Source organism: Tiliqua scincoides, chromosome 7 (assembly GCF_035046505.1).
Source record: "Tiliqua scincoides isolate rTilSci1 chromosome 7, rTilSci1.hap2, whole genome shotgun sequence".
NCBI classification, from domain to species: Eukaryota; Metazoa; Chordata; class Lepidosauria; order Squamata; family Scincidae; genus Tiliqua; species Tiliqua scincoides.
In genome coordinates this window covers 50,339,570-50,351,746 of record NC_089827.1, presented here as the reverse complement: position 1 = coordinate 50,351,746, position 12,177 = coordinate 50,339,570, and the positions used below count along the sequence as shown (strand labels likewise).

Genomic DNA, 12,177 nt, shown 5'->3' with positions numbered 1-12,177 from the left:
AAAGAAGAAAGTCACTCTTTGTCTTATGGGCCATTGACCTGCACAAATTCAACTACACATGCTCAGCAAACAAACAAAAAACAGAGGAGAATGAAGCTGCTGTTCTCTTAATCAGTCTTAGTTCCTGCTGCCTCTTGAGATTTTGAAAGACACCATACATATTTTTCAGCTGTAAGAATTTTTACATCTATTTCAAGTATACGTGATTTGGACTTTATGCTCCAACTTTAGAACATAACCTTTGTGCAAATATCCCTTAAACCTCTCCTGATCTCCAATATGGACTGTTGGTGACAAGGACTCTGCAGACAGGGACTCAAATGTACATTTTCTCTCATTAGAAGGGTAGCATGTGAATCCTTCTCAAGTCAGCCATGGAACTGTCATTCTAGACAGGATATGTTAGGTGGTGCTCACCCTGGTGACCCAGGTCTGCAAGAACACACATGGAATCAATACAGATCACTATCATAACACCCAAACAGGTATACCTTCGCCTTCGAGACCTTTTTACAGGCAATTTCTCACCATCCCACAAAACCACAGGCCAACCCAGCGGGGGTGGGGTGGGGTGGGGAAGAGGAAATGTAGTTTAGCAGATTTGAAGAGATCACGCTGACTTCCAATACACCAAGAAAGTTGTTTTACTCTAGTTGTCATTAAGTTCAGAGAAAATGGATGAACAACAGGGGAGATATTCAAGAAAACATTTACAGAGTATCTCAAAATATATTTCTGTTATAAATAATTCACACAAGGTTAACTGTACTGTGGGGGGAAAACATTTCACTGGAGGAGTGATTGAATGCAGCAGACATCCTAGAGGCCTGATGCTGTTTTCCAAGATGAGTCATGCTGATGGAGTGTTTATTAGAGGATTTATGGAGTTTGGGGAGCTGGGCTGATTGGCTGTTCCAAAGGGGGGAAAAAAGCTACCCCAGGTAGGGAAAAATATTTTTCTTCTTAGAATGATCTGCAAGCAGACAATCACTCCTTCATAGGCTTGGTTGGCCTTTGAAATGCCGTCATAACAGTCTGAAGAAGTAACAATATAACCCAGTGAGAGGAAGTTCTTTATTCAGAAGGAAGAGAGGGTTGGTCTCAAGCTGTGCCAGTAATTCTTCCATCACCGTCTGCCAGAAAATGCTGGTTTTTGACCGTGACTTCATTGAAGCATCTTGAACGTGCCTTGCCAAGCAGCATCTTGAGATATGCCTGTCCCACTGTTGCACCAGTTGCCATTCAATCACCACCAGTAACTTAGCAGTTCCTAGTCTTCTCCACTTGGAATGGTCTTGTTGGAATGGTTTGGTAAGGAGAGCAAGTGTTCAACAAGAGTTGACAAAAAAAGAAGTTGCTTCTTGCTCCTTCCTTCCACCCAGCAGTGGTGGTGAGAGTCAGTCTTTGGCAACAGCAACAACAGTGGGTGGGCTTAACCTCAGCATCCAGACTGGAGGACATTTCCACCTGAACGCTTTGTCACCGACAACGTGGTGAAAACCTAAAAAGAAAAACACAGCGGGACAATTTTGAACAGGGTGCAGAGGAGGACAGCAGGTTCTATAAAACTACCATCCAAGGAAGTCCCGCTGAGACCTTTTCCAACTACGTAATTCCCAGCAATTAAGGTTGTGAGAAAGTTGCAATGATTCTCCATTTGTTACATCATTCACGTCACATAATAATATGATTTGGTATTAACAGTAGAACTGCATTAGATGAATTACAGCCCAATATATTTAATGTATCAAATTATAATTTGCACATTGTACAGCTACTCCTATAAACACTTTAGGGCTGCAATTTTGTGTGTTTCTTTTAAGAGTAAGTTGCACAAAAGTCACTTTGTTATATTTTCTAGCTATAGGACTGCAATAATCATTTGCACTACATTTTAATATCAAAGTAGGTGTGCACAAACTGGTATTAGCCTCTAACAAATGCAAGTTGGTGCACATCTAGGTTTGACCTTGACATGTCTCTCCCGCAGCTTCATAATCCCGGAAAGCAGTTTGTTGTTTTTTTAAATGTCTGTTTTACAGACAATGAAACTTGAGATGCTGCTGGAGACTTGCCCAAGGGCATCTAAGTGAACCCAGAGGAAGCCAAGTCCACCATATTGGCCTCATGCCAGCCACCACCATGCTTATTGTTCCAGGAGTCACATAGGCATCATTCAGAGGGAAAATATGCCTTGTGAAAAAACACTCACAGCAAATTCTTATTTAGAGCATCACACTACTATTCAACAGGGCCTAAATTACTAAATAGAGACAGGTGACTCCAAGTCTCTCTTACAATGAACATTAATGTCCGAAGCCCTGGAGGGGAAAAAAAAACACCCATAAGCGTTGTGTAGTGCAAGTGCTGCTAAAGGCACACAAACTGCTCTAATTATACATCAACACTCCTATCTTCCTCTTTTACAGGGTTTCCGGTCTGAGAGAAGAAAGAAATCACAGGGAAAACCAAACATCTTCCTCCCCCCCATAAGTGCCTCTTATCCTGATGCACTAAATGAAGATACCAGGAAGGTGGGAAGGAAGCTGTGTGGAAGGAAAGTATTGAGAACAAAATGGCTAATATTATAATGCCATTGTACAAATCGATAGTAAGGCCACATCTGGAGTATTGTGTCCAGTTCCGGTCGCCGCATCTCAAAAAAGACATAGTGGAAATGGAAAATGCGCAAAAGAGAGTGACTAAGATGATTACTGGGTTGGGGCACCTTCCTTATGAGGAAAGGCTACGGCTTGTGGGCCTCTTCAGCCTAGAAAAGAGCCGCCTGAGGGGGAACATGATTGAGACATACAAAATTATGCAGGGGATGGACAGAGTGGATAGAGAGATGCTCTTTACACTCTCACATAGCACCAGAACCAGGGAACATCCACTAAAATTGAGTGTTGGGAGGGTTAGGACAGACAAAAGAAAATATTTCTTTACTCAGCGTGTGGTTGGTCTGTGGAACTCCTTGCCACAGGATGTGGTGATGGCGACTGGCCTGGACGCCTTTAAAAGGGGATTGGACAAGTTTCTGGAGGAAAAATCCATTACGGGGTACAAGTCATGATGTGTATGCGCAACCTCCTGATTTTAGAAATGGATTATGTCAGAATGCCAGATGCAAGGGAGGGCACCAGGATGAGGTCTCTTGTTATCTGGTGTACTCCCTGGGGCATTTGGTGGGCCACTGTGAGATACAGGAAGCTGGACTAGATGGGCCTATGGCCTGATCCAGTGGGGCTGTTCTTATGTTCTTATGCTAATTTGCTGCCCATTCTGCCAGTTTGGAGAGATCCTTCTGGAGCTCCTCCCAATCACGTCTGGTCTTCACCACTCGGAAAAGTTTGGTGTCGTCTGCAAACTTTGCAACCTCACTGCTCACTTACCCCTGTCTCCAGGTCATTTATGAAGAGGTTGAAAAGCACCAGTCCCAGGACAGATCCTTGGGGCACACCGCTTTTCACCTCTCTCCATTGTGAAAATTGCCCATTGACATCCACTCTCTGTTTCCTGGTCTTCAACCAGGTCTCAATCCAGGAGAGGACCTGCCCTCTAATTCCCTGACTGTGGAGTTTTTTTAGTAGCCTTTGGTGAGGGACCGTGTCGAATGCCTTCTGAAAGTCCAGATATATAATGTCCATGGGTTCTCCTGCATCCACATGCCTGTTGACCTTTTCAAAGAATTCTAAAAGGTTTGTGAGGCAAGACTTGCCCTTACAGGTAGAATTTTGTAAGGGGTGGCTCTGTGCTTGGTCTGCAGCTACTCTACATGTCACTCCACACATAGTAACTCTCCTTTCCATATTCAAGTGAAGTGGAAGCAGTCCCACATCAATACAAGACAGCATTTTCTGGGACATTACAACTGTGATGCTGATGGGTCTGAGCATGCATGAACCATCAAGGCTACTTGAGGAATGAATAATATTCCTCTGTTCACACTTGCTCCACTTCTCTTCCTGAGAAAGATAATCTTGCCTCCCCATAACATTGTATGCAGCCCTCCTTTCACTCTTTTTGTTCAGTGCCAATTTAAGATACAGACCCTAAGAATTGCATGCAATATTGCTGACACATGAATCTGCATTACACTGACCATAGGAAATAAACTGAAAAGCAAAGTTAACAGGAAATTTGCCTTTAAGTTATGGTTTACTGGGCAACTAATAGCTTTGTTTTGTAGACCTATAAGCATAGATAGGAGGAGGATTACAGGAAATCAAATCCAGTTCAGTCTAAATGCTTCAAAGCAACAGTAATTAGCTGGCAACAAAGTCATCTCTAAGGGAGAAAAAATTAGGAGCAGAACAGTGCATCTGCACTGGTTAGCCATGTAAATAAACCAAAGGCTTGTGCGGAAAGCAAGGATCTGAACAGTCAGCAGGTCAAAGCTATTCTATATACAAGAAGCTCCACACACCTGTCTCCACTTTGAATACTGGAAAATTTCTTTTTTTTAAAAAACAATGCAAACTAATACATGCAAACTTATTTGCAGCTATTTACATGAAGACTTTGTCCCTTTTAATTTTTTGGTCTGACCCTCTTCATCACAACCAGATGATATAAATACATTTGTGATCAATGCTAGAAGCTACCGTCCTAGCAATCTGGACACTTTACCTCTGTATATCAGGGAAAAAAATAATAACTAGAAGGAAAACAAATCTTCAAATAATTTCTTAGATCTGCATTTTTCTTAAAAACATTTGGGTCAATCATACAGAATGACAACTAACCATCCTTGTATTCAAATGTCTGGGGTAGACAAATAAGGATGGTAATTTCCATTTGCACATCACATATGCAAATACATCCCCAGCTTTCATCCTTTGCAGGGCTGCTGAGAAACTAGTAACTTTCCTTCCTTAATAAGGTCTTAGAGCTGTGGTTCCCAAACATTTTAAAATGATACTCTATCAGGACCCACGTAGGTTTACCAGACTTTTACGAACCTTTTAGAATTCTTTGAAAAGGTCAATATGCAAGTGGATGCGGGAGAACCTGTAGACATTATATATCTGAACTTTCAGAAGGCATTTGACACGGTCCCTCACCAAAGGCTACTGAAAAAACTCCACAGTCAGGGCAGTCTATATGAGGCAGCTTTATTCAAGTCAGACTACTGGTTTAGATAGCCAAGCATGTTCACTCTCACTGGAAGAAGATCTCCAAACAGAGGTCTTTGCTTATACCTCCCGCCTGAGATCCTTTTAACTGCAGGCACTGGGACTGAACCTGTGGTTGCTCTGCACTATGATCTCTCAAATGTTCCAAAGCAGTACAGTGAAGAAACAGGTTACCACCTCATCTGCTGTTGTGAGACTTGGGCCTATAAAATACTATTTAGAGATGAGCCAGAGAGGCTTTTCTTGCTTCTGGCAGGGGGCAGGACTAGATAGCCTTGAAGGCCTCTTCCAATATCTATGATTCCATAAGAAACTAGGGCAGTTTCTTCAACGGTAGTGCTGCACACCAGTAACGGTGCTGCACATCATCTGGAGTTTTTTACATCCTGCTCTACAAGCTGCCATCTCAATGCAGTACCTCATCATGACCTGATACCAGTCAATTGCCTTGAAAACAAAATTACAGCAGTTCCCAGAATAAAACAAGTACAAGAACAAACTGCAAGGCTTTTTGAAAATCAGGATCGGAGACATACCTCTGCACAGACTGGGTGAATTCCTATTGTGCTGTCCAATTGTTCTTTCGTCATTCCACATTTTATGGCAGCTGCAAATCCTTGGGTAACTTCACCAGCATTCGGGCCAAGCACATGAAAGCCAATGACACGCTCCTGAGGAACAATTAACAGTATTTATTAACAGTATTTATATACCGCTTTTCAACTAAAAGTTCACAAAGCGGTTTACAGAGAAAAATAAAAAAACTAAATGGCTCCCTGCCATTTCAAGTAGCCAATTCAATTCAATTCAACAACAGCCAATTCAAGTAGCCTGAAACCATTACTTTCTTCAAAATTGCTTAAGAATGACTTACTCCTAAGGAAATTATCACTAGATAACTAAACAATCCAATTTTTCCATAAGATTTAATCTAATTTGGGATAAATTCTGAATCTTTGGAATACAGAAGGCTCAGAGGAGAAGCCAACATCACCGGGCCATTCTGGTCTTATGTGTAGAACTGTAACTAATAGGTTATTTTGGTCAGGGATGGCCAGCCCATCCAAGAGGCCAGCTGAAGCTGCTGAATCAGGCAGCAGATGAGTAGGGAATACTCTTCCCTGACCATCTACTTGTCTCCACTGCTCCTCCTTCCACTCCTTGGATTAGAAAAAGAAGAGGGGAGCAGAGAGAAAGAGAAAAAGTGGAAGGGAGGGCCAACACAACTGGAGAGTGGGTGGGGCAGAGGCTGGCACAACATCGGGTAAGGGGACAGCATTGGACATACCACCCCAGGCATCAGGAAGTCTTGGGCCAAATAATACAACAGGGAGTAGCCTCACTGTGAACCTCAACATTGTCATTACAAATCAGTTATATGAAAATGCAGATTTTTTTTAGCATGGCTGGAAAGAATTTTTAAAAAATTTCAATTAATCCAATATTGTATGATAAAATATACAAAATAACTACTTTAAAACAAAGTCTTCCTGCTACCTAAGTTTGATAATAAACCTGAAAATTAGGGTGCTTGCTGCTTACTATAATTACCTTGTCTGGAATATTGCAAATGATCTTTGCATAACATTTGTTGTTGTCCCGGGATGGGACGGTCCATTCCAGGGGCCAAAAATAACTGTGGTAAACCTGGGAATGCAATAAGGAGACATTTAAGTATGCATACAGATTTTCAGCTCCTGAAAAATAATATGCCTGCTAACTTAAAAGAGAGGAAAACAAAACGAACACAGTGGGCTGGTTCAGACATTAATACCAACCATGGTTTGTACTAATCATAGTTAAGACTCTAAACCATAATTTGTGTTCCAAATGTACAGGAAGACCACTGTTTGTTGTTTCTCCCTTCCCCTATTTTTCCCAAGAATACCCAGACACTACCTCGAACAGCAGGCTTTGAGGGTGGAACAGAGTGGGCATCATTGCCAATCCTGATTTGAGCACCAGCAAGTTTGCCCACCCTGTGCATGTGCACTGCCTTACCCTGCCCAGTCCCCTGCTTGTAGGGGCTGGCAGGAGGGCTTTGAAGCAGGCAGTTCCTCCCCTTCTCACTCTTTTTGACCCAATATGCTTCCAGAGGTTACAGAGGTCCCACCGCTGCTGAGAACATCACAGCTGTATTGGAGGGAATGGAAGTAGTGTCCAGATGGACCTCCTCCTCCTCGTTTCCTTCGAGGCCAATAGGAATTATCTCAGGGACTCTAGAAGGCTCCTGGGAGAATCCCATTGGCTGTTGCAGGCACTGCAGCTGTCTCAAAGTTCACTAAGAAGAAACTAGAGTTATGGTGACTAACATTTTCTAAGAGGGTTTTGAAGCTGCCATAACTCCCACAGCAGTCAATGATGAGATATGACAAGACAGGGCAGCTGGGACCATTTGAAAACTACTGGAGTAAGCCCACTCTCTGAAGTCAGCCCAGGGGTGAAGAATTATCCCAAACCTTGGGAAGTCAGTTCCAATATAATGTCAAACCATAGTTGCCTGAACAGTAGTTTGCAATACAGGGCAACTGTAGTTTCAGATCCTACATTTACAATGGGGGCCATTCACAAATCATGGTTTGTCAGACATTCCAGTTCATGACAAACCATGGTCTGGTGTTACACCTGACATGAACCCATCCCAGGTACAGATAGTGGTCAAGATTTAAACAAGTGCCACTGTATCTGTTACCTGTAAATAAATGTCAGTGATGTCAGAGTAGAATGTCTCTTCAGAAGCAAGGGACACTCACAATCCTTACACTTAGGGAAACCTCCAGACCATGTCAGGTTAGGCCAACTGTTCCCCCTAAGCTGTGTGGCTGAGAAGCCTGAAGTCAATTCTTCAATTCAAATGGGGCAATGCTTATCATTCCCCAAGGGCTGCATAAATTGGCCAAAGTGCATAGTTAGTAGCTTAGCCTTGTGGGCCAATCAGTTTTTAGGTTGCCTTTTGAATTTACAGCAGCGACTTGGAGCAATCATATGAACAGGTGGGAAAAGGATGGGTCTTAGTATGGTGCCAGAGAGAGTCACCAACACCCACAAACACAAGCTACAAACACTACCACATTGTGTGAATGGTACTTCCACCACAAAGTGTGAATGCCATGCTTCCATCTTGAAACACCCAAGGACATGCACACACACACACACACACACACACACACACACACACTCTGATTGGATGAGGGTTCACTACATTCACAGAGATGTTTGGTGCTTGTGGATGGGATGCATTAATTATGTATAAAAGTTATGACACCACATGAAATGGAACCAGGCTTCCCTCACCCCACCCTTAATAGCCAAAGATGATTAGGCTTCCAAACCAAAACTGAAGACTCCAATTCCAAAAAAAGGGCAAGAGATAAGCCACAAAAGTCAAATTTTCTTAAAAGTACCTCAATATTGTCTGCCCCAAACTTCTCTATAGCTTTTTCTTCTGAGTAACCACATGCTCCATATTCCATAGGAGTGAACACAGTGGTGGGAACATTCACGTAGTCACACTGTCAAGGAAAGACATCAGTCACTGTTTGTACAGCCACCAGAACGTCAAGAAAAGTCAGCAGTAAGCAAGAGGATAGAGTTTAACATTTCACAGAAAATTGTTAATCCAAGATGGCCTGAAGGGAAGGGAGAAAGCATGGAACTACAGCAGGTTCAAAAACTCTACTGGAAATGCAGAACACCCCCATAAAACACAAGCTCCCCAATTAGGAAAGAGAAATCCAGATCGCAGTGGATAAGCCAATGAAAACATCAATTAGTTATCATATAGCAGCTGTCGAAACAGCAAACTCACATTAGAAATAATTAGGAACAAGACTAAAAAAGATTTCTGAGTCGTAATGCTCTTATACAAATTGAGGGTGCTGCAGCATTTGGAATACTGTGTAGAATTCTGATCATCCCATCTCCAAGGAAAATGCATGGAAAAGGCATCTGGAATTAGCAAGACATTGAAGAATTGTCTTTATGGAGGAAAAGCTCTGCTCATTGCTTGGGGCTTTTAAGCTTAGAGATACAATGACATGATAGGCATGGATAAAATTATGCATGACAGGGAGAAAGTGGAGAGAAGAAAAACGTCTCCCTCCTATATAACACTTGGACCTCCTATATAACACTTGGACCTTTACTCAGCGTGTGGTCAGTCTGTGGAACTCCTTGCCACAGGATGTGGTGATGGCGTCTAGCCTAGACGCCTTTAAAAGGGGATTGGACAGGTTTCTGGAGGAAAAATCCATTATGGGGTACAAGCCATGATGTGTATGCGCAACCTCCTGATTTTAGAAATGGGTTATGTCAGAATGCCAGATGCAAGGGAGGGCACCAGGATGAGGTCTCTTGTTATCTGGTGTGCTCCCTGGGGCATTTGGTGGGCCGCTGTGAGATACAGGAAGCTGGACTAGATGGGCCTATGGCCTGATCCAGTGGGGCTGTTCTTATGTTCTTATGACCTGGGGTCATCCGGTGAAATTGAATAGCAGTAGTTTCAGGACTAATTTATGGAAAGGACTCACACAGAATGTTGTGACTGCCATTTGCTTAGACCAGGGGTTCCCAAACTTACCTGGGGTTATGACACCCCCGCAGTCTCTTCTTCCTGACTTGGGACAGGCAACACCATCTTGAATCACGGGAAATCTCATGAGATTCAAGATAGCAGGGCCCAAATCTCATGAGATTTTGTGAGATCTAAGATGGAGGGACCTGGGGTACAAGGGGCCATCAGGGACACTGCAGCACCCCTGCTAGTGTGCTGCAATGCCCCAAGGCAGTGGTTTTCAAACTGGAGCATCGCGACGCCCCAGCCTGCCTGGTGTCTGCCCCCTTAAGGGGTGGGGCAGGGAGGAGGCAGTGACGCAATCCCCAGGATCGCATTGCTCAGGGGGCAGCAGGGACTGGGGTGCACTCACCAGTCCCTGCAACAGCGTCCTGGGGGTGCAGGGAGCCCTGTGCGAGCATCTGCAGGGCTCCCCAGCCTTCCAAAATTGAAAGCGGAGTGATCACATTCCACCTCCGCAAAACCGGAGCGCAATCGCTCCACTTTCACTTTTGGAAGGTTGGGGAGCCCTGCGGATGCTCGTGCAGGGCTCCCCGCCCCCCAGGACAGCTGCTGCAGGGTCTGGTGAGTGCATCCTAGTCCCTGCAGCCCCCCTGAGCAAAGCGACCCTGGGGATCATGTCACTGCCTTCCCCCCGCCCGCGCTGCCCCCCCCCCCGAAAGGACTTACTGGGGTTTTCAAATTCTTGGAGAGTTTGAAAACTGCAGGCCTAAGTCATTGCAATGCACACTTTGGGAACCCTTAGCTTAGACCCAACATAAACACTACGTGGAGTGAGGTGGTAAAATTCTGGATTGTTCCACTCGACACTGCAGGGGAGGGGATTTTCAAAGCCTTCAATGCATTCTGTCATTGAATTCAATAGACCTCATCAGTTATTGCTGCCCAAGTCCCCATGGAGGATTTCCCAGAGGCAGCTGATTGGCCACTGTGGACTAGATGGGCTCCTCTTATATAGTCTTGCTGGCCCTTTGCACTATCAGTCATATAAGAGCACAGAGGAGGCAGGCAGCATCAGTAAGGGACGGGTTTGTCCCTTTGCCATCTTGCCCCCATCTAGATTTGCACAAGAAGTGGGCCAAGATGGTTCAGGAAGAACTTCTCATTTCCTTAGTAGCACCTTATGGAGGTTTCCTTCAGTACAATGAGAATCACGGAAGGCCACATTTACAAGTTAAGATTATGATAGCATTTGTCAACAATGGCTTGCTTACCTTTATGTCTGATCCACCGTAAAGCCTTCGTGCCAACAGCTTCCCTGCGTGAATTGCTACTGGCGTGAGCTCCAGTTTGCCTTCCAGCACATCTCCAATGGCATAGATGTAAGGCACATTCGTTTGTTCTGCATCATTGACAGGGATTTTTCCTGTTCTACAAGTTGGGTTGACAAGGGGGGGGGGGAGAACAGATAGGCTTGTAGATGATGAACTGAAAAATATGAGTTCTGCAAACACTTTTTATTCTGTTTTCAGGGAGGAACTACGCTATGTATGACTTTCAGGAATTCTTATTTTTGCTCAACTTCCTGGAAAGGAATCCCACTGTCATCACTATATTTGTGTATGTTGTAGGTTACATGCCTTTAAGAGCTATATTTAATGAACCCTCTTCTCCCGGTAAGGGCACTCAAGGCAACTGAGTTTTACCATCAGTACAACCCCCTCAAAGGAAGATTGGGGTATAAGTGTAAGAAGTAATTGTCAGGAAGAAAGTGGGGCTGGAGGAAAGTATCCCAACACAACCTAAGGAGAAGGAGAGCTTAGTGGGGTTGGCAACAGGAGGATACGCAAGGGAAATTTAGAACGCTGTGGGGGGAAGCCAGAGGAAAGAGCTCTAATTGTATGTATCTATTTAGGGAGGGATCATAGCTCAGAGGCCCCAGTTTCAATCCTCAGCATCTCAAGTCAGGACTGGGGAAAGACCTCTGAAATCCTAGAGAGCTGCTTCCAGCCAGCACTGGCAATAGATAAGGTCAATGATCTAGTGGTCCTACTCCGTATAAAGCAGCTTTCTATTTGGATTTGAACACAAATCAGGAAAAACCTTTGACTACTAGGTCAATAGTCCACCATTTATTATAGTAAGAAGCAAAGTGCATCAACAAGGAAGTGAGTGCTATGGAATTGCCTGGCTCAGTATAACTAGACTTCTGTGCCTTTAATCGTTATGCAGCAGGAAAGACTTCACCCAGGATCAGCTTCTCCTCTCATAGCACTGGGAGAAGCTGCAACTGTCAAGCTTTCCCTTTCACACAACTGCCAAAGACACAGGGGCAATACTCTGCTAACAGAATGGAGCACACAAGGGGAATTTCACAGTGACAAATCATGAAAAACCAATTGTGCTTTTTCATCTGCCCCATGAACAGACAATGCGAGAAGCCTTTGATTGCAGGCATGTTAATCATCAGCATTTTAATTATTGCAAAGCTTGCCCTTTGGGCAGGCTCCATAATGGGTAGATGTATAT

At 44.0% G+C, this 12,177-nt stretch overlaps 1 protein-coding gene across 2 annotated transcripts in view; it reads right to left on the bottom strand.

The window, feature by feature from the left end:
• Positions 1-620: 620 nt before the first annotated feature.
• The window catches only part of TXNRD1 (thioredoxin reductase 1), a 28,205-nt gene continuing 16,648 nt past the window's right edge, over positions 621-12,177 (bottom strand). For both annotated transcript variants that reach the window (XM_066634381.1, XM_066634382.1), the window contains 5 exons: positions 10,923-11,079; positions 8,540-8,647; positions 6,687-6,782; positions 5,672-5,806; positions 621-1,501 (listed from right to left, as the gene is read on the bottom strand). In XM_066634381.1, coding sequence (XP_066490478.1) covers positions 1,439-1,501; positions 5,672-5,806; positions 6,687-6,782; positions 8,540-8,647; positions 10,923-11,079 — 559 coding nt within the window. In that variant the 3' untranslated portion in view covers positions 621-1,438. The remainder of the gene's footprint in view (positions 1,502-5,671; positions 5,807-6,686; positions 6,783-8,539; positions 8,648-10,922; positions 11,080-12,177) is intronic.